This window comes from Siphateles boraxobius, unplaced genomic scaffold, assembly GCF_051911475.1.
Source record: "Siphateles boraxobius isolate OS27281-9 unplaced genomic scaffold, OSU_SipBor_1 86, whole genome shotgun sequence".
Lineage (NCBI taxonomy): Eukaryota > Metazoa > Chordata > Actinopteri > Cypriniformes > Leuciscidae > Siphateles > Siphateles boraxobius.
In genome coordinates this window covers 10,765,438-10,792,072 of record NW_027509215.1, presented here as the reverse complement: position 1 = coordinate 10,792,072, position 26,635 = coordinate 10,765,438, and the positions used below count along the sequence as shown (strand labels likewise).

Sequence of the window (26,635 nt, the reverse complement as noted above, 5' to 3'; positions counted from 1 at the left end):
TAGTCATTCAATACTTAATGTGAATTTAGTTTTTTAGTCTGTTTTGATGAATTGCAGCCATAAAAATACAGTTAATAAATAATGTTCACCAGGTCTAAATTACAGTGCGCATGAATAATACTCTTCAAACGATGAGTAAATGCATATAATATGTCTAAATGTAAATGCACAGGGAACAATATATGAATATCGATCTTGCATGTAAATGATCTGTGATGTCAGTTGATTTCTGAAACAGGATCATTGTGTCCCTCCAGTGGATGCAAACGGGAGAAAAACACGTCAAGTAACAAACCCTTATTTATTACATAAAATATGTTTATACTTAAATATAAATCCATTTATTTCAATGTTTGGTTCCACGCGGTCAGTAAATATATATTTTTGAGAGTAACGGAGATCAAACGCGTCAGAATGAGTTCGTGTTAAGTTTCGTTTCTCAGAAAGTTCTGCCCATCATGATGAAGTTGTCCTAGAACAATGAACACACACACACACACACACACACAGGGGAACAAGCTGAAAACATGTCCAACCAAGGTAATCATAGATCAGTTTTTCATTAGACGATTACAGATGCATTTTTACATTATCCTTGTATTTAGCGATTCAGGATTTGTTTGTTTTGATAATTGTTTATGGTTTTGTTTATCTTTCCCAGTGAACTAAATCACGATTGCAGGAAATAATTGAAACATGTGTTTATCAGTGTTCATCATCCACCTAGCAAACAAAAACATATTTTCAGAACGTTTCCTATTAATTTATGAAACCGTTATTTCTTATTCTACGAAAGATTAAAACACGCAGTTCATTAAATGTTACTCTTACAAAAGACGTGTTCACGTGTGCCTTCTTTTAAACTAAAAATAATAAAGTATATACTTTCAGTCTACTTTTTATGTAGGGTTAGGCTACTTCTCAGAAATATAATTTATGTAGGCTACTTAACTAGCTATATTTGACTTATACAGAAAAGTCTTAAGTTTTATTGAGATATACTTATGATTATGAAAACTATGATCGAGATTATAGGCTACTTAATTTTGTATTCTAAGAATACTTGGCTTGTAGTTGTGTTTGCCAGTGGCGACGTGGCTTAAATTTGTTTTTAAAAGTGGGTGGGACAAGTGTGTGTGTGTGTGTGTGTGTGTGTGTGTCTGTGTGTGTGTGTGTGTGTGTGTGTGTGTGTGTGTGTGTCTGTGTGTGTGTGTGTTAAAGGTGCTCTAAGCGCTGTCGGGTGACATCACTTCTTGTTGACGTTTAAAGTATTGTCAAACAAAACGGAGGCTAGCTCGACCCTCCCTCCTCATCCGCGCGCTAACCCCCAAACCCTTCTTATCGGTTATTGGCTGGAACAGTTTGTTATGTTTCGTGGTGGGGTTAGTCCAGTTTGTTGTGGAGCCTGGAGTGTCTATAGAGACCGTGTTTTTTACAGTGTGTTCAGGGGACAGGCAGCTAGAGGATAGTGAGGAGATGTTTGCTGTATGTGACAAAAAATGTTTTGGCCTAAAAAACGTGTGACGTGCTCTAAGCGATGTCACACGTTTTTTAGGCCAAAACATTAATCAGATATTGGTAATATCTGATAATAGCCATACAGTGTCTTTTATTTATTGATTAAATGTGAGATGCCACGTCACTTGAAGGGTTAGTTATATTTGTGATGAAATTTTTTATTTTTTTATTTTTATTCAATGCTACAAGAATAAGAGGCATCACATATTCACAATATCACATTAACATTAGCTGCCAGAAAAAAAGAAGAAAGAAAAAAATGTTTTACATAAAATACAGTGCTTTCAAAGCATTACTGTCACAAGAACTGGACGGAAGCAAATGCAAGTTGACTCTTTTATTAATGGTCAGAAGACACAAAGACAATCACGAGGAACACTGCAGATGGTGGCGCAGGGACTCAGTGGTCAGCGTGCAGGTGGTGGTGATACCGGTGCGGGTGATGGTGAATCCAGTGCAGATGGACATCCAGACGAGACAGGACACGAAGACACCGAACAGGAACTCAACTGGAACAGACTGCGACAGGAACACGAAGCACGACACAGAGAACACCAAACCAACGATCTGACAAAGAGAGGAGAGTGTGTTGAGTCTTTATAGGTGAGTGAATTGGCAGCAGCTGGTGCAGGGAACGAGATCAGCTGGCACGCTGATCAGTGGCACGAGCGGCCACGCCCACTCACACACACACAACAACAATGACACGAGACATGAAGAAAACAGCGAACTCATGAATCGTGACAGTACCCCCCCTCCTAGGGACGCCTCCTGGCGTCCCCAGACTCCCTTACCTGTCGATTGTAATCATCAATAAGGGAGTGATCCAGAATGTCTCTAGCAGGCACCCAACTTCTCTCCTCCGGACCGTAACCCTCCCAGTCCACCAAGTACTGGAACCCGCGTCCCCTCCGCCTTGAGTCCAGAATACGATAAACCGAATATGTGGTCTCCCCGTCTACGAGTCGCGGCGGTGGGGGAACCGGGACAGGCGGATTAATACGAGAACGAAAAACGGGCTTAATTTTGGATACATGAAACACGGGATGAATTCTCCTGTACACTGGAGGAAGATTGAGGCGGACTGCCACCGGACTAATGATTTTGGTGACAGTAAACGGACCAATGAATTTGGGAGCAAGCTTATTCGAGACGGAGCGGAGAGGAATGTTCTTGGTAGAAAGCCACACTTTGGAACCGACGACGTATACGGGAGGCCTCCGCCGGTGGCGATCAGCCTTGGCCTTGGTGCGCGCTCCCACTTGGAGTAGAGTCTCTCGGGCTCTAGTCCAAGTGCGATGACACCTCTGGACAAAGGCGTGAGCGGAGGGAACCGCGACCTCGGGTTCCAGACTAGGAAAAATTGGTGGCTGGTACCCTATGCTACACTCAAACGGAGATAGGCCCGTGGATGATACTGGTAATGAATTGTGGGCGTACTCCACCATAGACAGTTGTTGGCTCCATGAGGAAGGATTCTTGGAAACCATACATCGCAACGTTCTCTCCAAATCTTGGTTGGCTCTCTCAGTTTGGCCATTGCTCTGGGGATGAAACCCTGAGGACAAACTAACAGTCGCACCCAGTAATCTACAAAATTCTTGCCAAAATTTGGACACAAATTGGGGACCTCTGTCGGAAACCACGTCTGTCGGGAGGCCATGTAACCGAAAGACGTGGTTAACGACTGTTACCGCTGTTTCCTTGGCTGAGGGCAATTTGGGCAAGGGAATAAAGTGGGCCGCCTTCGAGAACCGGTCCACCACGGTTAAAACTACCGTGTTACCCTGAGAGGGTGGGAGGGCGGTGACGAAATCTAGAGCGATGTGGGACCAGGGTCTCGAAGGAACCGGCAGCGGTTGAAGGAGCCCATCTGGGGGTCGATTGGAAGTCTTACCAGTGGCACAAACTGAGCAAGCCAAAACAAAACTGTGAACGTCGCGAGCCATACGAGGCCACCAAAATCGTTGCTTGACTAAAGATGTAGTGCGGCTAACTCCTGGATGACAAGCCACATTGGAACAATGCCCCCACTGAACAACGTCGGACCGTAATTCCTCTGGCACAAATAAACGGTTCGGTGGGCAACCGACCGGAGGCGTTACCCCTTGTAAGGCCGTCTTGACCTTCGATTCGACCTCCCATGTGAGAGTAGAGATAATTAGAGTCTCTGGAAAAATGCTCTCGGGAGTAGACGGGCGATCGGAACGGTCAAAAATGCGCGATAAAGAATCGGGCTTGATGTTTTTGGAGCCCGGGCGGTACGAGAGAGAAAAGTCAAAACGTCCGAAAAAAAGTGCCCACCGAGCCTGCCTAGAGTTCAATCTTTTAGCAGTTCTGATATATTCCAAATTCTTATGGTCTGTCCAGACGACAAAAGGTACCCCCGACCCTTCTAACCAGTGGCGCCATTCCTCCAATGCCAATTTGACTGCCAACAACTCTCTATTACCAATATCATAGTTACGTTCGGCAGGGGATAATCGATGGGACAAAAACGCGCATGGGTGCATCTTGTCGTCTGTGAGAGAGCGTTGGGATAGTACTGCACCTACCCCCACCTCTGACGCATCGACCTCCACCACAAACTGACGTGATGAATCAGGGGTAACCAGGATGGGGGCTGAAACAAAGCGGCCTTTCAGTTTGGCAAACGCAGCTTCCGCTGCGTCTGACCACCTGAACGCCGTTCTGGGAGAGGTCAAGGCGGTCAGAGGCGAGGCTAGTTGGCTGAAATTGCGAATAAATCGTCGGTAAAAATTGGCGAACCCCAAAAACCTCTGTAGGGCCTTACGGGAATCTGGACTTGGCCAATCTACCACAGCCTTAACCTTCTCAGGATCCATACGCACTCCCTCAGACGACACAATGTACCCAAGGAAAGGAACAGACTGTGCATGAAAAGCGCATTTCTCCGCCTTGACAAAAAGCCCATTCTCTAGCAGTCTCTGAAGCACTCGTCGAACGTGCTGCACGTGTTCCTGGAGAGAAGAAGAAAAAATCAATATGTCATCCAGGTAGACATATATGAATTGGTCGACCATATCTCGCAGCACGTCATTGACGAGTGCCTGGAAGACCGCTGGGGAGTTGGACAAACCGAAAGGCATGACCAAGTATTCAAAGTGCCCCCTGGGGGTATTAAAAGCAGTCTTCCATTCATCCCCCCTCCTGATGCGGACCAAATGATAGGCATTACGTAAATCCAACCTTGTGAAGATAGATGCTCCTTGCAACCTCTCGAAGGCTGAAGACATCAACGGCAAAGGATAAGTATTCTTTACCGTGATGTTGTTCAGCCCCCGGTAGTCAATACAAGGTCGCAAAGACCCATCCTTCTTCCCCACAAAAAAATACCCCGCCCCCGCTGGAGAAGAGGAGGGACGGATGAACCCCGCTGCTAGAGAATCAGAAATATATTTCTCCATAGCCTCCCTCTCTGGGACAGAAAGTGAATATAACTTGCCTTTAGGCGGAGACGTACCTGGCAATAACTCTATAGCACAGTCATAGGGACGATGCGGAGGGAGAGAAGCAGCACGAGACTTACTGAACACCTCCTTCAGGTCTAGGTACTCCGTGGGCACGCTTGACAAGTCCGCTGCTTCCTCCTGAAACGTACAAACAGAAACAGACGGACAAGCAGACACAAGACAGGACTCATGACATTTATTGCTCCATTCAGACACTGATCTCTGCTGCCAGTCTATTTTGGGATTGTGTTTGAGGAGCCAGGGATGACCTAAAACAATGGGTGCCAGGGGGGAGTCCAAGATATAAAAAGAGATGGTTTCGGAATGGTTGCCGGATACGCTGAGTGTGAGGGGTCCAGAGGTATAAGAGATGGTAGGGAGTGTTTGTCCGTTAATCGCGTGCACTGCGATGGTGTGACTGAGGGGTAGAAGGGGAACCTGAATCCTGAGTGCAAAAGTGTGGTCCATGAAGTTACCTTCAGCCCCAGAGTCCAGTAGTGCTTGACAGTCGTGAGAGTGAACGGACCACCTGAGTCTTACCGGGAGGAGCGTTGATGTTGATGAGGTCTTCTCGGCGGAGATCCCACCCGACAGTAGCCTCAGGTTTACTGCCGGGCTTGGCCTTTTACCGGGCAGTTGAAAGCAAAATGTCCTGCTGCACCACAGTAAAGGCAAAGGCCCTGGGACCTCCGCCTCTCCTTCTCCTCCCGGGAAAGCCGAGCTCGCCCGACCTGCATGGGCTCGTGATCGTAGACGGGGCTGACCGCGTCCCCGCCGCTGGCTCGCGAAGTCTCCGCCGCTCCAGATACCCGTGCGGGTAACCTCCGAGATTCGACTCTGGAGAGTCGGGAGTCCACACGGAGTGCCAACTCGATCAGCCCATTGAGGGTAGTAGGTAAGTCCAGGGCATAAATCTCTCTCTGGACGCGGTCAGCCAGCCCATGCAGGAACATATCCCACTGCGCCTCCTCGTTCCACTGACACTCTGCCGCCAAGGTCCGGAACTCGATAGAGTAATCAGATACAGATCCTTCACCTTGCTTGAGGTCTGCTAGAATCCGGGCCGCCTCTCTTCCCGCGACCGCACGGTCAAAAACTCTTCTCATCTCGGCGGCGAGTGTCTGGAACGAGTTACAGCACGAGTCTTGGTTCTCCCACACCGCCGTTCCCCATAGCGCTGCCTTCCCAGTCAGAAGAGTGAGCACGAACGCGACCTTACTGCGTTCACTGGCAAAGGTCCTGGGCTGCAAAGAGAAGTGCATCGAACAGCGAGTTAGGAATGCTCTGCAAAAGTTCGGCTCACCGTTGTAGGACTCAGGAACAGGTAAGCGGGGCTCTGACTGGGAGGCGCTCTCTGGTGGTACGAGAGGAACGGCTGGTGTGGGTGGCGCAGTGGGAGCTTGCATCAGTTGGAATCGCTGGGTGAGCTCGGACACCTGCGCCACAAGAGCTTGAATAGCTCGACCCGATTCATTAGTATTCCTCTCCTGGGAATCCATCCGCGCCATGCAGGTCTTGATGAAGTCTTCCAAGGAAGAGGCTGTTTCCCCTGCTGCTTCCATTGTAGGTCAGATCGTTCTGTCACAAGAACTGGACGGAAGCAAATGCAAGTTGACTCTTTTATTAATGGTCAGAAGACACAAAGACAATCACGAGGAACACTGCAGATGGTGGCGCAGGGACTCAGTGGTCAGCGTGCAGGTGGTGGTGATACCGGTGCGGGTGATGGTGAATCCAGTGCAGATGGACATCCAGACGAGACAGGACACGAAGACACCGAACAGGAACTCAACTGGAACAGACTGCGACAGGAACACGAAGCACGACACAGAGAACACCAAACCAACGATCTGACAAAGAGAGGAGAGTGTGTTGAGTCTTTATAGGTGAGTGAATTGGCAGCAGCTGGTGCAGGGAACGAGATCAGCTGGCACGCTGATCAGTGGCACGAGCGGCCACGCCCACTCACACACACACAACAACAATGACACGAGACATGAAGAAAACAGCGAACTCATGAATCGTGACAATTACATGTTTTCATTTGTGATGACGTTCCTGGTTCAGAAACCACTAGAATTTCATCACAAATGAAAACATGTAATGCTTTGAAAGCACTGTATTTTATGTAAAACATTTTTCAAATATAACTAACTATAGTGACGTGGCATCTCACATTTAATCAATAATTAAAAGGCACTGTATGGCTATTATCAGATATTACGAAACAGGAGCCTATTGTTTAATGCAGCCTCAGACGTGGCATGAATGAAATTACACACCAATTATAACTGCATAAATTATGTTAAGAGATTAATGTTTTAAATATAACATTTTAATGAAGAAAGATTAAATAAATGGAAAAATTAAATAATAGGTTACTTTTGAAATATGAAATTAAAACCGCCAGTGACTGTGTTAATGAGTGAGTTAATCATTACCTTTGTGCGTCAATTAAAAACAAGTTACACACAGGTCCACAGTGGACAAAAATTGCAAAAACTCTCATCAAAATGTGAAGCTTGGGAGCACAGACTTGAACATTTTATAGAGGTTTAAATTATTATTTTATATAAAATATGTATTTTATATGTTGAACTCTATAAATTCTAGAAAAGCAAAGCCATAAATCTAAACAAGTTTTGTTCTAAATTTGAGGTTGATATCTGAAAAGATGAGCTTTCAGTGATATTTAGTTTGGGTGCAGTACTGCAGTTCTCCACTGGGACACAGCGGGATTTACAGTAGATTTTCTCACTCAAATATTACATGCACACACACACACACACACACACACACACACACACACACACACACACACACACACACACACACACACACACACACACACACACACACACACACACACACACACACACCCACACACTTTTTGAATACACAGATTCGTTCAAAATATGCTGATCCTTTGAGGAACAAAATGTTTAGATTACTTATGTAACTCCTGTTACCTGAAGGATGTAATAAGTTACTAAGTAACTTTTTGGCTTCTTTGTAGTTTTACTGAGTATCAAAGATATTAGCGACTTTTACTCTCTACTTGAGTAAATTCTTTAACAAGTGTGTTGTCTTTACTCCAATATGTTTGTGAAGAGTAATGCCCTATTTTGCACGGCATCTAACTTTTTCTTCAGCAGTTTATTCCTGCTATAAAGAAGTGATATCGCCATCTAACAGCATTGAAGGAACTATAACTTGTGCGTTTCGCGCTTATTCACCCAAACTTGTCAACAAGATTGCTTTACACGAATGCGAATGCATTAGTAGTTGCTCAATCACAGGTGTTTCATATATATGAGATGAGGCCAAAATAACACGTCCAGTGCAAGTAAGCTTTGACTATATAATATTATTTTCTTTATCCGTTATGTTAATGCGACTTATGGCCTTTTTGTGCACTTGAGTTTAACTGAGACTTGAGAGTTTTTTAACCCCTTAACTGTCATCCCCCTTTTTGAGAATGGACATTAAAATGCACTATTCAATCTTAATTGGTTGTAATTCAAGAATTCTTTGGAATATAGATCTAAATATGGTCTTGTTTTAAACACAAGTGAAAGCACTTAAAAAAATGAAAGTATGAAAAAGTTATGGAGGTTTAAATTTACAGTAAATCAAATATACTGTACTTAATATTTTTTCTATTATATAAAATATATTTTACAAAATATTTTTTACTATAAAATTACAAGAATCAAAGCCATATAACTAACCAAGTTGTGTTCCAAATTTGAAGTTGATATCACAAAAATTGAAGTTCCCATGAGATTTTGTTTTGGCGTAATACCAAAAATAGCCACCGGGTGACATACATTCCTTTGAATTTAATTGTATGCATTCTGCAGTAACAAATTAATAAATATTTGTCCAAATATCACTTCTGTCACTAAATATGGAACTTTGAGACTCAGACCTTTCTGACAATATGTGTTTTGTCAAGATTAGAAAAGGTTTTGATCATAAATTATGAAACATGATGACGCCCAAAAGGGGAGGAGCCCGATAAAAGAATTTAGAGTACCGTTTCTATGGTAACGCAACGTCTAATTACAAAACGGTTTTAACAGGATGAATTCTGAGTTCGTAAGCTTTCAAATGATACCTAATTTATGATAACTAAAATATGTGATGTAATAAAAATATATTTTATATATAATATATATTATACTTTTTAGAGGATAATATTATTTTATAATTTTTTATTAACAAATACTAGATTATATGTTAATTATGAACTTTTAGCATGAAAACCAAAGTTTCAATTATTAAAAGTGTGTGCGTCGACTTTTTGTGACAAAGGTCAGAACTCCTGTTATGATGTAGATTTTCATATTCTCTTGTCATAAATTCATCTATTACTGTTCCTACATCATTTGTAATAAAACACAGCGCTAAAATATCTATTTAGGAGTCTTAGACCTTTCCAACGATATATAGTTTGTCATGATTAGATTAGGATTTAATTGTAATATAGTGAAGTAAACTAGTTACGTTAAGAGGCTGTTGTGTCAAGCTTGATTTATTGCAATATTTTTAGGTGTTCAGTTTTATTTTTATTTTAGGAAAATAAACGTTATCGCTCTCCTCAGAAATCTGGTTCTTGTTTTTCATTTAGGTGTTGAGGACTAGTTCCTCTTTAAGCCTATACGTTCAGTAGCCTATGAGTAAATACTGATAAAATCAGATACTCCAACGCTATCTCACGACCAATTCGTTCAAATTCGTACGAGTGATTAAAAGGTTTGTGTGATTTTTTGGGCCCGATCTAAGCTCTAAGTTGAGCACAGACACTCCAATGTTTGGGTAAGATGATGACACACACAACTGGATGTTAGCTTGCTGAGCAAGTTCAGCATCACTGAAGATTAAACATAAAAAATAGCACTCATATTCATGAATATGAATATATCACGCAATTCGGACTTTATAATGCACATTTGCGACTATATCACACAATTCTGACTTTATAACGCGCAATTGCGACTATATCACACAATTCTGACTTTATAACGCGCAATTGCGACTATATCACACAATTCGGACTTTATAACACTGCAATTGCGACTATATTACACGATTCTGACTTTATAACACGCAATTCGGCTATATCATGCAATCTGACTTTATAACACGCATTTGCGACTATATCACGCAATTCTGACTTTATAACGCGCAATTGCGACTATATCACACAATTCTGACTTTATAACACGCAATTGCGCGACTATATCACACAATTCTGACTTTATAACACGCAATTGCGACTATATCACACAATTCTGACTTTATAACACTGCAATTGCGACTATATCACACAATTCTGACTTTTATAACACGCAATTGCGACTATATCACACAATTCTGACTTTATAACACGCAATTGCGACTATATCACACAATTCTGACTTTATAACACGCAATTGCGACTATATGACACAATTCTGACTTTTATAACACGCAATTGCGACTATATCACACAATTCTGACTTTATAACACGCAATTGCGCGACTATATCATGCAATTCTGACTTTATAACACGCAATTGCGACTATATCACACAATTCTGACTTTATAACACGCAATTGAGACTATATCACACAATTCTGACTTTATAACACGCAATTGCGACTATATCACGCAATTCTGACTTTATAACACGCAATTGCGACTATATCACGCAATTCTGACTTTATAACACTGCAATTGCGACTATATCACACAATTCTGACTTTATAACACGCAATTGCGACTATATCACGCAATTCTGACTTTATAACACGCAATTGCGACTATATCACACAATTCTGACTTTATAACACGCAATTGCGACTATATCACACAATTCTGACTTTATAACACTGCAATTGCGACTATATCACACAGTTCTGACTTTATAACACGCAATTGCGACTATATCACGCAATTCTGACTTTATAACACGCAATTGCGACTACATCACGCAATTCTGACTTTATAACACGCAATTGCGACTATATCACACAATTCTGACTTTATAACACGCAATTGCGACTATATCACACAATTCTGACTTTATAACACGCAATTGCGACTATATCACACAATTCTGACTTTATAACACGCAATTGCGACTATATCACGCAATTCTGACTTTATAACACGCAATTGCGACTATATCACACAATTCTGACTTTATAACACTGCAATTGCGACTATATCACGCAATTCTGACTTTATAACACTGCAATTGCGACTATATCACGCAATTCTGACTTTATAACACGCAATTGCGCGACTATATCACACAATTCTGACTTTATAACACGCAATTGCGACTATATCACACAATTCTGACTTTATAACACGCAATTGCGACTATATGACACAATTCTGACTTTTATAACACGCAATTGCGACTATATCACACAATTCTGACTTTATAACACGCAATTGCGCGACTATGTCATGCAATTCTGACTTTATAACACGCAATTGCGACTATATCACACAATTCTGACTTTATAACACGCAATTGAGACTATATCACACAATTCTGACTTTATAACACGCAATTGCGACTATATCACGCAATTCTGACTTTATAACACTGCAATTGCGACTATATCACGCAATTCTGACTTTATAACACGCAATTGCGACTATATCACACAATTCTGACTTTATAACACTGCAATTGAGACTATATCACACAATTCTGACTTTATAACACGCAATTGAGACTATATCACACAATTCTGACTTTATAACACTGCAATTGCGACTATATCACGCAATTCTGACTTTATAACACGCAATTGCGACTATATCACACAATTCTGACTTTATAACACTGCAATTGAGACTATATCACACAATTCTGACTTTATAACACGCAATTGAGACTATATCACACAATTCTGACTTTATAACACGCAATTGCGACTATATCACGCAATTCTGACTTTATAACACTGCAATTGCGACTATATCACACAATTCTGACTTTATAACACGCAATTGCGACTATATCACGCAATTCTGACTTTATAACACGCAATTGCGACTATATCACACAATTCTGACTTTATAACACGCAATTGCGACTATATCACACAATTCTGACTTTATAACACTGCAATTGCGACTATATCACACAGTTCTGACTTTATAACACGCAATTGCGACTATATCACGCAATTCTGACTTTATAACACGCAATTGCGACTACATCACGCAATTCTGACTTTATAACACGCAATTGCGACTATATCACACAATTCTGACTTTATAACACGCAATTGCGACTATATCACACAATTCTGACTTTATAACACGCAATTGCGACTATATCACGCAATTCTGACTTTATAACACGCAATTGCGACTACATCACGCAATTCTGACTTTATAACACGCAATTGCGACTATATCACACAATTCTGACTTTATAACACGCAATTGCGACTATATCACACAATTCTGACTTTATAACACTGCAATTGAGACTATATCACACAATTCTGACTTTATAACACGCAATTGAGACTATATCACACAATTCTGACTTTATAACACTGCAATTGCGACTATATCACGCAATTCTGACTTTATAACACGCAATTGCGACTATATCACACAATTCTGACTTTATAACACTGCAATTGAGACTATATCACACAATTCTGACTTTATAACACGCAATTGAGACTATATCACACAATTCTGACTTTATAACATGCAATTGCGACTATATCACGCAATTCTGACTTTATAACACTGCAATTGCGACTATATCACACAATTCTGACTTTATAACACGCAATTGCGACTATATCACGCAATTCTGACTTTATAACACGCAATTGCGACTATATCACACAATTCTGACTTTATAACACGCAATTGCGACTATATCACACAATTCTGACTTTATAACACTGCAATTGCGACTATATCACACAGTTCTGACTTTATAACACGCAATTGCGACTATATCACGCAATTCTGACTTTATAACACGCAATTGCGACTACATCACGCAATTCTGACTTTATAACACGCAATTGCGACTATATCACACAATTCTGACTTTATAACACGCAATTGCGACTATATCACACAATTCTGACTTTATAACACGCAATTGCGACTATATCACGCAATTCTGACTTTATAACACGCAATTGCGACTATATCACACAATTCTGACTTTATAACACTGCAATTGCGACTATATCACGCAATTCTGACTTTATAACACTGCAATTGCGACTATATCACGCAATTCTGACTTTATAACACGCAATTGCGACTATATCACACAATTCTGACTTTATAACACTGCAATTGAGACTATATCACACAATTCTGACTTTATAACACGCAATTGAGACTATATCACACAATTCTGACTTTATAACACGCAATTGCGACTATATCACGCAATTCTGACTTTATAACACTGCAATTGCGACTATATCACACAATTCTGACTTTATAACACGCAATTGCGACTATATCACGCAATTCTGACTTTATAACACGCAATTGCGACTACATCACACAATTCTGACTTTATAACACGCAATTGCGACTATATCACACAATTCTGACTTTATAACACTGCAATTGCGACTATATCACACAGTTCTGACTTTATAACACGCAATTGCGACTATATCACGCAATTCTGACTTTATAACACGCAATTGCGACTACATCATGCAATTCTGACTTTATAGCACGCAATTGCGACTATATCACACAATTCTGACTTTATAACACGCAATTGCGACTATATCACACAATTCTGACTTTATAACACGCAATTGCGACTATATCACGCAATTCTGACTTTATAACACGCAATTGCGACTATATCACACAATTCTGACTTTATAACACGCAATTGCGACTATATCACACAATTCTGACTTTATAACACTGCAATTGCGACTATATCACACAATTCTGACTTTATAACACACAATTGCGACTATATCACGCAATTCTGACTTTATAACACGCAATTGCGACTATATCACGCAATTCTGACTTTATAACACGCAATTGCGACTATATCATGCAATTCTGACTTTATAACACGCAATTGCGAGACTATATCACGCAATTCTGACTTTATAACACGCAATTGCGACTATATCATGCAATTCTGACTTTATAACACTGCAATTGCGACTATATCATGCAATTCTGACTTTATAACACGCAATTGCCACTATATCATGCAATTCTGACTTTATAACACGCAATTGCGACTATATCACGCAATTCTGACTTTATAACACTGCAATTGCGACTATATCATGCAATTCTGACTTTATAACACTGCAATTGCGACTATATCACGCAATTCTGACTTTATAACACTGCAATTGCGACTATATCATGCAATTCTGACTTTATAACACGCAATTGCGACTATATCACGCAATTCTGACTTAATAACACGAAATTGCGACCAATGACGTCAGCTTCTGACGTCAACTCGACTTTCATTTCCAACCATAATCATCCCCTGACTGACGTTACTACTTTCTACTCAAAGACCTTGACAGAAATGTAGTGGAGTAAAAAGTACGATATTTGTCTCTCAAATGTAGCGCAGTTAAAGTAAAAAGTTTCCAGAAAAAATTATACTCAATTGAAGTACAGATACTAAAAAAGTGTAATTAAGTACAGTATACTCAAGTAAATGTACTTTGTTACTGTCCACCTCTGCGGCTGGGTTATTGTTAATTTTCTCACCAGTTTGTTTTTTTCCTCAGGAGCAAAGATGCCAAACCCAAACGTGAGACAGAGACTCGCTCAAAACTCCCTAGCTTCATTTGACAACGATCATCACCGGCACACATTAAATCCAGCGCCAAATGAACTGCGTCTGGTTCTGCTGGGAAAAACCGGTGCAGGGAAAAGCGCGACGGGAAACACAATCCTGGGAAAGAAGTGCTTTGATGACGGATTGAGCATGAGCTCGGTCACTAAACAGTGCAAGAGAGAAAGGGCAACGGTGGATGGGCGAGAGCTGGTTCTTATCGACACGCCTGGGTTTTTTGACACAGATTTAACAGATACAGAACTACAAGAAGAAGTGATACGCTGCCTGATGCTGTGTTCTCCGGGTCCTCATGTGTTCCTGCTGGTGGTGCCGATAGAGCGGTTCACAGACGAGCAACAGCGCACCGTAGAAATGATCCTGAAGATGTTTCATGAGGACGTCACTCATCACACCATCCTCGTATTCTCCCACGCGGATAATCTCGGAGGAGAATCCATTGAAAGGTTTGTTTTAAGGCAAGATCAGAAAGTGCAGGAGCTCGTGAAGAGATTTGGGAGGAGATTCGTGGCCTTCGACAACAAAAACTCTACAAACCCGGATCAAGTGACTCGACTCCTGCAAAGGGTTGATAAGATGCTCGCTCAAAATCACAATCGTCACTTCACCAGTCAAATCATGGAAGTAATGAATGAAGCACAGAGGATAATAGACACAAAACTGCAAGCTGATAGGGCGGAAAGAATGAAGAAAATCGAGAAGGAGGTCGGAAAAATGGCTGATGATCAATTGCGTTCGTTTATTGCGTTCATGAATGAAGAGAGGCACGAAGCAGAGAGGAAAAAGAAACGCATACAAGGCCGGATTAAACAGATAGAGACGGATATAAAGAAAGAAGAGCAGAATGCACAACCGTTCCCTGCGAGACTGGGTCGTTTCAGAGCATCTCTGGAGAGAGAACAGGAGAACATGAGGAGGTTTGAGGAACGGGAGATAGGGGAGGAGAAGGAGAGACTGGGAAGAGAGGAGAAAGAAAAGAAGGACCTGAAAATCTGGGCCGAGGAAGAGGAGCAGAGGAGAGTGAATGAAGAAGGGCAGAACTTTGAGCTTTTCTCACAACGCAATATGAAGTTGTTGATAATGCTGTGCATGTTTATGCTGGGGGCCGGAGCTGCGTACGCTCCTGCGCTCCTGGCGTTCCTGTTCCCGGCGGCTCCCGCTGTCCAAGCCGGATTAGCCGGACAGATTTTGGCCACTTTGCTCGGCGCTGGAGCGACGGAAGGAGGGAGTATTTTCGGGTCGGTCGCTGTAGTTGCAGTGAGATCTGCATCTTTGAAGCTGGCAGCGATGGCGCAGTGTTGCGTTCAGTGATACGTTTATGATTGTCAACCAAGATGAATTCACAAATCAAGATTATAACGTTTTTTCCCCAGTACTAGTTAAGCGTGTTTGTATGGAAGCTTGTTTCTGCCACAGAATAAAACATTGGTAAAAATAATTGCGACTTTTTATCTCACAATTGCAAGTTTATATCTCACAATTCTGACATCTGTACTCCGAATTGTGAGATATAAGCTCGCAAATGCGAGTTATAAAGTCCAATTCTAAGGAAACAAAGACTGACTTTATAACACGTAATTGCGACTTAATATCATGTAACTCTGGCTGTATAAATTGCAATTGCGACAATATCGTAAAATTTTGAATTAATAACACACAATTGCGACTATATCATACAATTCTGATTGCGACTGTTTCATACAATTCTGACTTTATAACACACAATTGCGACTATATCACGCAATTCTGACTTTACAACACGCAATTGCGACTATATCATACAATTCTGACTTTATAACACACAATTGCGACTATATCACACAATTCTGACTTTATAACACACAATTGCGACTATATCACACAATTCTGACTTTATAACACGCAATTGCGACTATATCACGCAATTCTGACTTTATAACACGCAATTGCGACTATATCACGCAATTCTGACTTTATAACACACAATTGCGACTATATCACACAATTCTGACTTTATAACACGCAATTGCGACTATATCACGCAATTCTGACTTTACAACACGCAATTGCGACTATATCATACAATTCTGACTTTATAACACACAATTGCGACTATATCACGCAATTCTGACTTTATAACAAGCAATTGCGACTATATCACACAATTCTGACTTTATAACAAGCAATTGCGACTATATCATACAATTCTGACTTTATAACAAGCAATTGCGACTATATCACACAATTCTGACTTTATAACAAGCAATTGCGACTATATCATACAATTCTGACTTTATAACAAGCAATTGCGACCATATCACGCAATTCTGACTTTATAACAAGCAATTGCGACTATATCACACAATTCTGACTTTATAACACGCAATTGCGACTATATCACACAATTCTGACTTTATAACAAGCAATTGCGACTATATCCATTCCCTCCAGAAAAACGTGATTATGCGATCTCATAATTCAATGCATAATCAGCCAAAGTCCGCATATTTATGCGGGGGCTGCATTTTTTCAAATACGCTGGACTTTCGCCACATAAATCGCCAATTTCCGCGCAAAATATGCGGGGCTTGCATGATTTCATAATCCCCGCACTTTCGTTGCAAAAAAGTCACATATATCTTAGTAGAAAGTTGAAAAATGTTGCGTTTACTTCACACAAGAGCAGCCATTTTCCCCTGTTGCCATGGGAACGTTATGAAGTGACGTAATTACGCAACGTGAACATCATCGAAAAGCTGTAAAACAGGAAGAACACTTTTTTTTCCTTTTTTTTCCCTTTTAACAGAAGTTGTAGCATATTCCTTTTGTAAAGCTACATATCTTGTTTTACTCATCAATGTTTTGTAAGTTTGAGCCGTGTGTTTATTAAGGTCTGAAATAAAACAAAATATTATAACTTAAATATTCCCAGCACTTTCTGTGATGTAGTATGCTTGCTTATCATAGGAAGTAATAAGAAATGACTCTTTACATTAAGGTAGTAGCGTAGTGAGAACAGGGTGTTGGGGAATCTCTTCTTTTTCTCTTTTTCCTCAAACCGTAATTTCTGCAAGTTCCCGCATTTTCATTGCATAAAATTGCATAAATATTCTGCATATTCCATCGCATTTTTTAAGAAAACATGCCCGCAAGGATCAAGGATTTTTGCCAGCAACAATCACAAAAAAACTCCGCATTTTTCTGGAAGGACTGTATTTCACGCAATTTTGACTTTATAATACGCAATTGCGACTATATCACACAATTCTGACTATAACACAGAATTGCGACTTTGTATCACGCAATTCTGAAATAAAAAGACAGAATTGTGAGATAAAACATCGCAAATAACTTTTTATGTATTATTCTGTGGCGAAAAGCTTCCATATTGACTTAAAATTTTGGAAAATTATATTAATTTAAATTTTTATTTATTATACATGATAATTAACTGTTGAAATGCATTTTTATCATGGTCTGTCTGAATACTCAATTCTGATTGGCCGGAAGGTGAATACTAAAACCACACAGGTAGTTCCAGCCAGTTTTATCACCGTATTATATCAATACGCTGTTTTTGCGCGTCACACGACGTCTAGCACACAGAGATCGCAGATCTCGCTTCACACACACAGACACAGGAGCACTGAAAGTTTTATTAATAAAATAGCTTCTTCGCTACTGATTTTCTAATATTTCTCCACTACGAGGGCGTGACCGCTGGTTTTAAAGTAATTAAACTCGCAGCTTATTGTTAGTGGACAGAGGCGCTGCAAAGATGGAGGTAACACACACACATCTCTCTCTTGATAATTAATTCAAATGAATGCTATAATTCATTCATTCAAATACATGTAATATTACAGCACTACTTTATCTCTAACTGATTTAAAGCAGGCATAATGCTATATCTAATTTGAGACGTGCTTTTAATTTTCTGTCATATTAAAAGTGCTCGATTTTCATAACATGAAAAAAAAACTGCTTCACATGAAAATGTGTTAAAATCATAGACTTGTGTATATCGTTGAACTAGCTGAATACAAGCAGCGTGTTTTGTTTCTGTTAGACCAAACTATATCAAGTATTTGTATGAAAAATGCTCAAGTAAACACTACACGTGATGCTTTTGTGCCACGTTTTGGTTTGTAAATTCACACAACATTAGTAAACACTAGTAAATAGTAGTTGCATATCTTTAATTTAAAGCAGGTCTCGAACGAGCCTAAAACACGAGATATTGTTTATTCTATGTACTTTTATTGTGGATTTTACACGAAGTAGTTCTTATGTTTAGTAAAATCAATTGTTTGGAGGTTAATTATGTTTAGAAATAAACGCCTAGCCTAATTAATCCATTTCATGGATTGAAGACGTTTAGAAAACATAACTATAAAATCATTTAATGCACAGCTAGCCATAGATTATGCCTTACATCATATGTGTAAGGGAAGAAAATGGAAATAGAAAGACTTTTGCTTTCTCAGATTCTGTGTCAATAAAAGGACATGGTGATGGAAATATGAGATATAGGAGGGGGAAAAATCAATGCATTGAAAGGGAAAGTTCACCTAAAAATCAGCATCTATTTAATTCAATTCACTCTTATTTTGTATAGCGATTTTCACAAGTACCGTTTAAAAGCAGCTTTACAGAAAATGCATGTGTCTATATATCAGAGGTGACTGTGTCAAGTTATGATTTCATAAGTGTACATCCTCACAGTTAGCTAACGTCATGCATTCATTTTTAGGCAGAAACAATGAGCTCATTAAAGTAATTATAATCATCTGCCACCATTAACTCATTTACTACATAGATTCAATGGGTTTCTATATAGAATTCTGTAAAGAGTTCAATAAAGTTCAATAAAGAAATGTCTTAAATGATTCAATTGCATGTTAATAACTCTCTGGTGACTGTTTTTTTTTTAAAAAATTAATTAAATGAATTTACTATATTTTAGTTTGATAATGTTTTTATTTATTTTTTATTTTGTATTTTTAGGGGATTTATGATACTAAATTATATTTATTCAACAGTTATAACCCACTTATTCACTTTTTGAGCACAGACCTAAAAATTAAATTTACAAATTAAAAGTTGAATGCTTTGGAGCAACAGACTAAAGTTTGGTCTCTTTTTAAAGACGACACCTGGCAGATTATTGCTGATTATGTTTATTATTAAGCAAAATGCACAAAAACAATTTTTAAACACGTTTTTACTCTAAAACTTTGAGAAAATCAAAACCATAAATCTAAACTTGTGCTCCAAATTTGAGTCTGATATCTCATAAAATGAGCTTAATAAAGTTATGTTAGTGATAAAGTATGTTTATGAGTTGCTTAATCCATAAAATTGAATTAAAATTAAATAGAAAACGTATATAGAACCTTTTCTTCTGAGAGTGAGGTGTTTTTATTTCTCGTTAACTATACTTTTCCAAATAAAACATTTTCTTGTGCATATTGTTGTAATTGATCTGTCTTCAATTTCACTTTTAATCCTGTTAGTGTTTATAAAACCCCTTTAACAAACAAAAGTCTTTTATTTTATTTCTGTTTCATTTATATTTGTTTTATATCTGTTCAATTATGAAAGCTTGTTTCCGCCACAGAATAAAATAAAAAATAGTTTTATCATTTCACAATTCTGACTTTTTTCCTCTGAATTGTGATGTATAAACTTGCAATTTTTCATTTTATTTTCATCCTCCAGGAAGTGACATCATTAAGTCAGTGGGTCTGATGAATTCTATTTAAATTCGTAAACAACATTTTCTTCCTCAGAATTGTTGTCTTGTACACAAATCTAAGCATTCTTACATCAAGATAGATTTACTGGAGAAGCAAAATGACTTCAGATATTAGCTGACTTTAATTTAAACTGTATCAAAATCTAAAGTAAGTTTGAGCTTAAAAATTAGTGTTTATAAAACATTGATGCTGCATCTAAAAGATTGAAAACCCCTGATTTACTAGTCGGGTGCTAATATTCTGATTTAATGGTACTTTTTAATTTATTTTAATAATAAAAGCGCAGCCTGCTGGAAGATTAGGTACGCGCACGACACACATGCGCGCACACACACGCTGGTCAGCTGATCTACTGCGTCATCATCATCATCATGTGTCCATAGCAACTGTATTTGGACTGTTGGTGTGGCTGCCGAGTCAGACCGTTGCTGGAGATCATTTATGTTATTATATGCAAATGCGATGATCTAAAGCGCACGAAATGATAGTGTAAGATGGCGGAGAAGAGTCGCGCGGGCGTCGCGATGTTGGGCAGCTTTGAGTGCGACGGCGCGTTCGCGTGTGAGTCTGGCGTGAGCGCGCTTCTCGGGTCTTCTCTGCTCACACTGGTGGAGTCCAGGCCGCGCGATCCCGTCGGGTTCCTGGCCGAACACTTCGCGCATCTCTCGGCGCAGGATGATGACGCAGGCCCGGAGCACCAGGCCGTGAGTCGCGCGCTTTGGAACTTGAGTCTGGCGCATCACTCACAGAGGTCTGGCGTTATTTACTCTCTTTTTTAGTTATTAAATATATATTTTTTAATTGAACTTTTCTTTTACACATTTTGTAACCCTGTGACATTCACTTTCACCTTACAAAATATAATGTATAGGATAACCAATGATTGTTGTATGTTATTTGATTTGATGAATAACATTATATCATTGGCGAAATACTTAATACATAAATGTAGATTTTTTAAACCTTTGTTTATTATATTCAGAAACAAATTAAAATACTTCTCAGATGCCCTCACTAAAATGGAAATCAAGTTGATTTCTTCAACAATGCATGGATCTTACTATGGTAGTGAAGGAGCGAGCTACGTCGTTGTACGGGAAACATCTCTTGTTGAGATTCTGGGGCTGTTTTCAACAAAAAACGTAAAACTTTATTTGCGTTTTGACCGTTTGTTTACACGACAGCAGCCAGTGCCTGAATACGCAAAGTTTTAAAAACGGGTTTCAAAGTGCAACTTTTTGAAAACGGTCTCCTTGTAAACAACAAAAATGCGAATCTCTGAAGACGATGACGTAATGCACATGCGTATTACGTGTTGTTCAATCTATAGCGTTTTATCGCCATCTACTGGCCTGAATACAGCATTTTTAGTCTTTTTAGCGGATCCGTGTGAATGGGGATCATTTCGACAATAGCGGCTTTCGCACCGGAGGAACATTTTCATAGTTCCGGAAGTTCCCGGATTTTGGCATGTTCGCACCGCAGGAACTATTTTAGTTTCTACTCAGCAACACTGGATATCAGTCACACGGCATACGCTAATAACTTTTCATTACTGTCTGCTTTCTATGTATTACATTTCTATATAATATACGTATTAGACAGGACTGTTAGACAGATCATAAACAAATTCACGGAGAATGCAAGCAATGTGAGCTCAATCGTTATCAGCGCCGTCAAAAAAAAAGTCCAAACAACAAGTGCGGCTCACGTCACTTCAGAGTTCCTACTGGCGCTGCGAATGCAACCAGGAAAACGTTCTTAAGTGAACCATTAGTCCTCGGGGAACCATTCTGGTGGTTATTTCCTAGAATTATCCGGTGCGAAACCCCCGTGTGGTGTACGCAAAAAACTCGAAGGAAAAACGTCTCTGTTTTTAGCACATCGTTGTCGTGTAAACGTACCCTCAGTTTGAGCTCTTGATTCTGTCTTTCCCTGCAGATCAGCCTTCAACAGTAACACTCGCACGGCGTACGATCTCCTGACCCGTGATCGCGGTGCCGGTGCCGGTGTTGTGCGCGGGCGTCTCTACACCGAGATGCTCCGGTGCCTGTGCAGCGAAGGCGGACTCTCCGGCTCGACCGCGGCTCCGCTCCTGCGCCGCGTCCAGTGCCACGACCACGAGTCCGTGCCCTTCGAGCTCTTCCGGCAGGGAGTTCTGACCTGCTCCGTGTTCTCCGACTACATCCGGGCCTCCCAGTGCCTGTACGGGTCGGTGGCGAGTGCTTCGGACCGGCCGGCGGAGAGAGCGCTGGGTCAGGCGGTGCTGGAGACGCTCCGGGAGGCGCTGGAGACGGCGGATGGGGACGATGTGGGCCGGTACCTGGAGGCCAGTGCCAAGATCTCTCCTGGTAAAGTGGCGAAGGCCATGGCGGAGGCTCAGCCCGGGAATCAGCACGATAATCCCGTCATGGACGCGCAGGAGTTCGAAGACGCCGCCGCCGCGCTGTTCATCACTCGAGTGCGAATGGTGACCTGAGTGGGGGAAAAAAGTAGTATTTCTGTCTTGTTTTTCAAGACAAAGACAAACATTCTTAAATCAAGATACATTTACTGGAGACGCATTTTGACTGAAAGTGTTTAGTCTTGGAAAATATATCAAAATGAAGTGAGTTTGAGCTTGAAACAAGAACAAATATCCAAACATTCTATAAAATCAAGACCCAGACAGCAACATAGTGTCGGCCAGGATCCGGTCCACATCCGGTACATGAGGATTCAACGTGTATCAGATGTGGGCTGGATCTGGGATGCATTTACTGGAGAAGCAAAAATGAAGATCGAAATTAAGTGAGTTGGTGCTTAAAACAAGAAAAAATATCTGCCAATGGGGTCAGAAAAATACACTTTAATTTTCATAGGTTTCAGAAAACAAGACTTAAAGTATTTCTGTCTTATTTTCCAGCACCAATATCCAAACATTCTTAAAGCAAGACCCCGACAGCAACATAGTGTCGGTCCAGATCCGGGCCACATCCGGTACATCTGGATTCAAGGCTTATGTGGGCCGGATCTGGGCTGACACTATGTTGCTGTCTGGGGATATATTTACTGGAGAAGATAATGACTGATGATGTTACACTATATTGCCAAAAGTTTTGGAACGTCTGCCTTTACATGAACTTTAATGACATCACATTCTTAATCCATAAGGTTTAATATGGAGTTGGCCCACCCTTTGCAGCCTCAACTCTTCTGGGAAGACTTTCCACAAGGTTTAGGAGTGTTTTTTTTTTACATTCTTCTAGAAGCACATTTGTGAGGTCAGGATTTGTGAGATTCATTCATTCAAACTATTCCAACAAAGTTTGGAGCATGGAATTGTCCAAAATGCGGAAGTATTAAGAGTTCCTTTCACTGGAACTAAGGGGCCAGGCCCAAACCTTGAAAAACAACCCCACACCATAATCCCTCCTCCACCAAATTTACACTTGGCAAAATGCAAGTACAGTTCTCCTGGAAAACGCCAAACCCAGACTCGTCCATTTGGCTTGCCAGACAGAGAACACATGTCCACTAGCCTGGTTAAAACCAGACCCTTCTCAGTTGTAACTGAGTTAGGGTCTGGGGAAGGTTCATTCACAGCTCATTTCCAAAGGGGCGTCACCAACGGACGTCGCTCAAATGCCTCTGGGCGCAATTGGATAGACCTAAAACCAATCAGATTGATCGTCATCTTGTAAAGCCCGCCTCAACGTTTGTGATTGGTGCCTCGATTTGGAAAGATTGGAAATAAGCTTGAATGAGCTCTTCGCCAGACTAACTTGCAGAGCAAATCTAAATTTGCCGAAAGTTCGTCTGGCTTTTCCCAGGTTACATGTCCACTGCTCTAGAGTCCAGTAGCGGCGTGTTTTACCCCACTACATCCGATGCTTTGCATTGCACCTGGTGATGTTAGGCTTGGATGCAGTTGCTCGGCCACGGAAACCCATTCCATGCTTGATTTATACAACTGTGGCCATGGAAGTGATTGAAACACCTGAATTCGGGGATTTAGAGGGGTGTCCCAATACTTTTGGCAATATAGTGTATGTCTGGAAAATGTATCGAAATGGGGTCAGAAAAATAACTTTAATTTTCATACGTTTCAGAAAACAAGACTCAAAGGGTCAGTTCACCCAAACATGAAAAATATTTATAACTTTATAATCACTGGCTTCCGGTAACGGCCACATGCAAGTCTAGTTCCAGCGGAAGAGTGACCTCTGACCCGACGCTTGACGAGTGACCTCTGACCTGAATAGTGACCTCTTAACCGGTGCTTGACAAGTGACCTCCGACCCGAAGAGTGACCTCTGACCTGACGCTTGACGAGTGACCTCTGACCCGACGCTTGATGAGTGACCTCTGACCCGAAGAGTGACCTCTGACCCGACGCTTGACGAGTGACCTCTGACCCGAAGAGTGACCTCTGACCGGACGCTTGACGAGTGACCTCTGACCCGACGCTTGATGAGTGACCTCTGACCTGACGCTTGACGAGTGACCTCTGACCCGACGCTTGATGAGTGACCTCTGACCCGAAGAGTGACCTCTGACCGGACGCTTGACGAGTGACCTCTGACCCGAAGAGTGACCTCTGACCTGACGCATGACGAGTGACCTCTGACCCGACGCATGACGAGTGACCTCTGACCCAACGCATGATGTATGAGTAGTGTAGGCTTAGGGAAGAGCAGACGCTTCCCGTGGTTCAAACAAACTCAAGCTCCTCCCACATTTCTCTTTAAAAAAATCTTGTTTTAGACTTCTAGTCCGTGACTGGTGTTTTGTTTTGCTCTATCCTCTGTGTTTCTGCGTTCATCAATTCGGAATGCATCAGGTCAGAGGTCATGCATCAGGTCAGAGGTCATGCATCAGGTCAGAGGTCGCTCGTCATGCGTCGGGTCAGAAGTCACTCTTCCGCCGGAACTAGTCTCGCATACGGTCATAACCGAAGACAGTGATTATAGTTTATAAAGTTATAAATATAGATATTTTTCTTACAAAAACGCTTTCAGAAAGCCTTTATTAACCCATGGAGTCGGATTTGATTACTTTTGTGATGGATACATTTTTGGGTTTCAAAATCTCGCATTTAAGAACGTTTAGATATTTGTGCTGGAAAACAAGACAGAAATCTTTTTTTGAGAAAGACATTTATAAAATAAATAGAAAGAAAATAATAAAATTATCCCTATCCATATATAATCCAGTTGAAGATTTTACACATCAGTTGGACCGGCAAGTGAAGAATATCAACATGTTGATCAAGCACTAAAACCAAGTTGCTTATTGTTTTGGTGTTTATTTAACAAGTTTCATGTACAGTTTGCCCATTGACATCATATGAAATCATGATTTTACCCTGTTGATGGCTTAAGTCTAATTTTAGTGCGGGAAACCTCAATTAAGGAAGTGTTTGCAGTGTATTTCTGAAGGTGCATCGATTCCCTTTTCAGTACCCAGATCAGTACCTGCAGCTCAGAATTAAACCGCATTGACAGAACCATTTTACTTCTGCATATTTGGTATTTGCATGTGAAACATTGCATTTTCCCTTAGAACAAATGTAAGGATGAACATTTTAATATACGTTTATTATTAAAACCTGCACTGACGAATTGTTCACAATAACACCAGAAACATTAATAAAGAAAATGACTGTAAATTTGCACAGAATAATGTTCATTGTTGTTTTATTTGCATTAGTATAATACTAAAGACCTCGTCTATGTTATCATATATAGATCAGCTTAATAAAATCATCCACAGAACTGAGACTTTTTGCATATGAAATGTTCATTTTTTGCTGCATATTTAAAGGTACACTAACATTTTTTGTTCAAAATTAACACAATTTAAATAATGAATCAATACATCATCTCGCCTTTTATAAGTAGAGCTATATTTTAGACCTGAAGGCATGGTTTTCGCAGGAATATTTTGTATACTTCACTCGCCTGTGAGTGTGTGTGTGAGTGTGTGTGTGTGTGTGTGTCTGGTATGAGAGAGGTCAGAGGTTAGTTGTCACAGCGAGTGAGAAAGTTTGACATGGAGCAAGACAGAGCTC

The 26,635-nt window shown here is 40.5% G+C and overlaps 2 protein-coding genes across 3 annotated transcripts; both read left to right on the top strand.

Annotated features, from left to right (window-relative positions):
* Positions 1-400: 400 nt before the first annotated feature.
* Positions 401-19,713, top strand: LOC143731319 (GTPase IMAP family member 7-like). The gene is made up of 2 exons (XM_077222161.1): positions 401-540; positions 14,778-19,713. Exons 1-2 carry the CDS (start codon positions 528-530, stop codon positions 16,154-16,156), a joined length of 1,392 nt encoding a protein of 463 aa, XP_077078276.1. The 5' UTR covers positions 401-527; the 3' UTR covers positions 16,157-19,713.
* A 1,074-nt stretch (positions 19,714-20,787) lies between these two features.
* Positions 20,788-26,341, top strand: tpgs1 (tubulin polyglutamylase complex subunit 1). 2 transcript variants are annotated; one of them, XR_013200741.1, is made up of 3 exons: positions 20,788-21,334; positions 22,525-24,781; positions 25,478-26,341. XR_013200741.1 is itself a non-coding variant. In XM_077222216.1 (2 exons), exons 1-2 carry the CDS (start codon positions 21,078-21,080, stop codon positions 23,060-23,062), a joined length of 795 nt encoding a protein of 264 aa, XP_077078331.1. In that variant the 5' UTR covers positions 20,788-21,077; the 3' UTR covers positions 23,063-24,828. The 2 variants fall into 2 exon arrangements, 1 of the variants encoding a protein (XP_077078331.1); XM_077222216.1 differs by lacking the exon at positions 25,478-26,341 and having other exon boundaries at positions 22,525-24,828.
* Positions 26,342-26,635: the final 294 nt, after the last annotated feature.

Bases quoted from the DNA above. Each gene is read 5' to 3' on its own strand.
- tpgs1 (XM_077222216.1), top strand. From the start codon at position 21,078: ATGGCGGAGAAGAGTCGCGCGGGCGTCGCGATGTTGGGCAGCTTTGAG. The intron at 21,335-22,524 runs GTCTGGCGTTAT...CTTTCCCTGCAG, and splicing joins CTGGCGCATCACTCACAGAG to ATCAGCCTTCAACAGTAACA.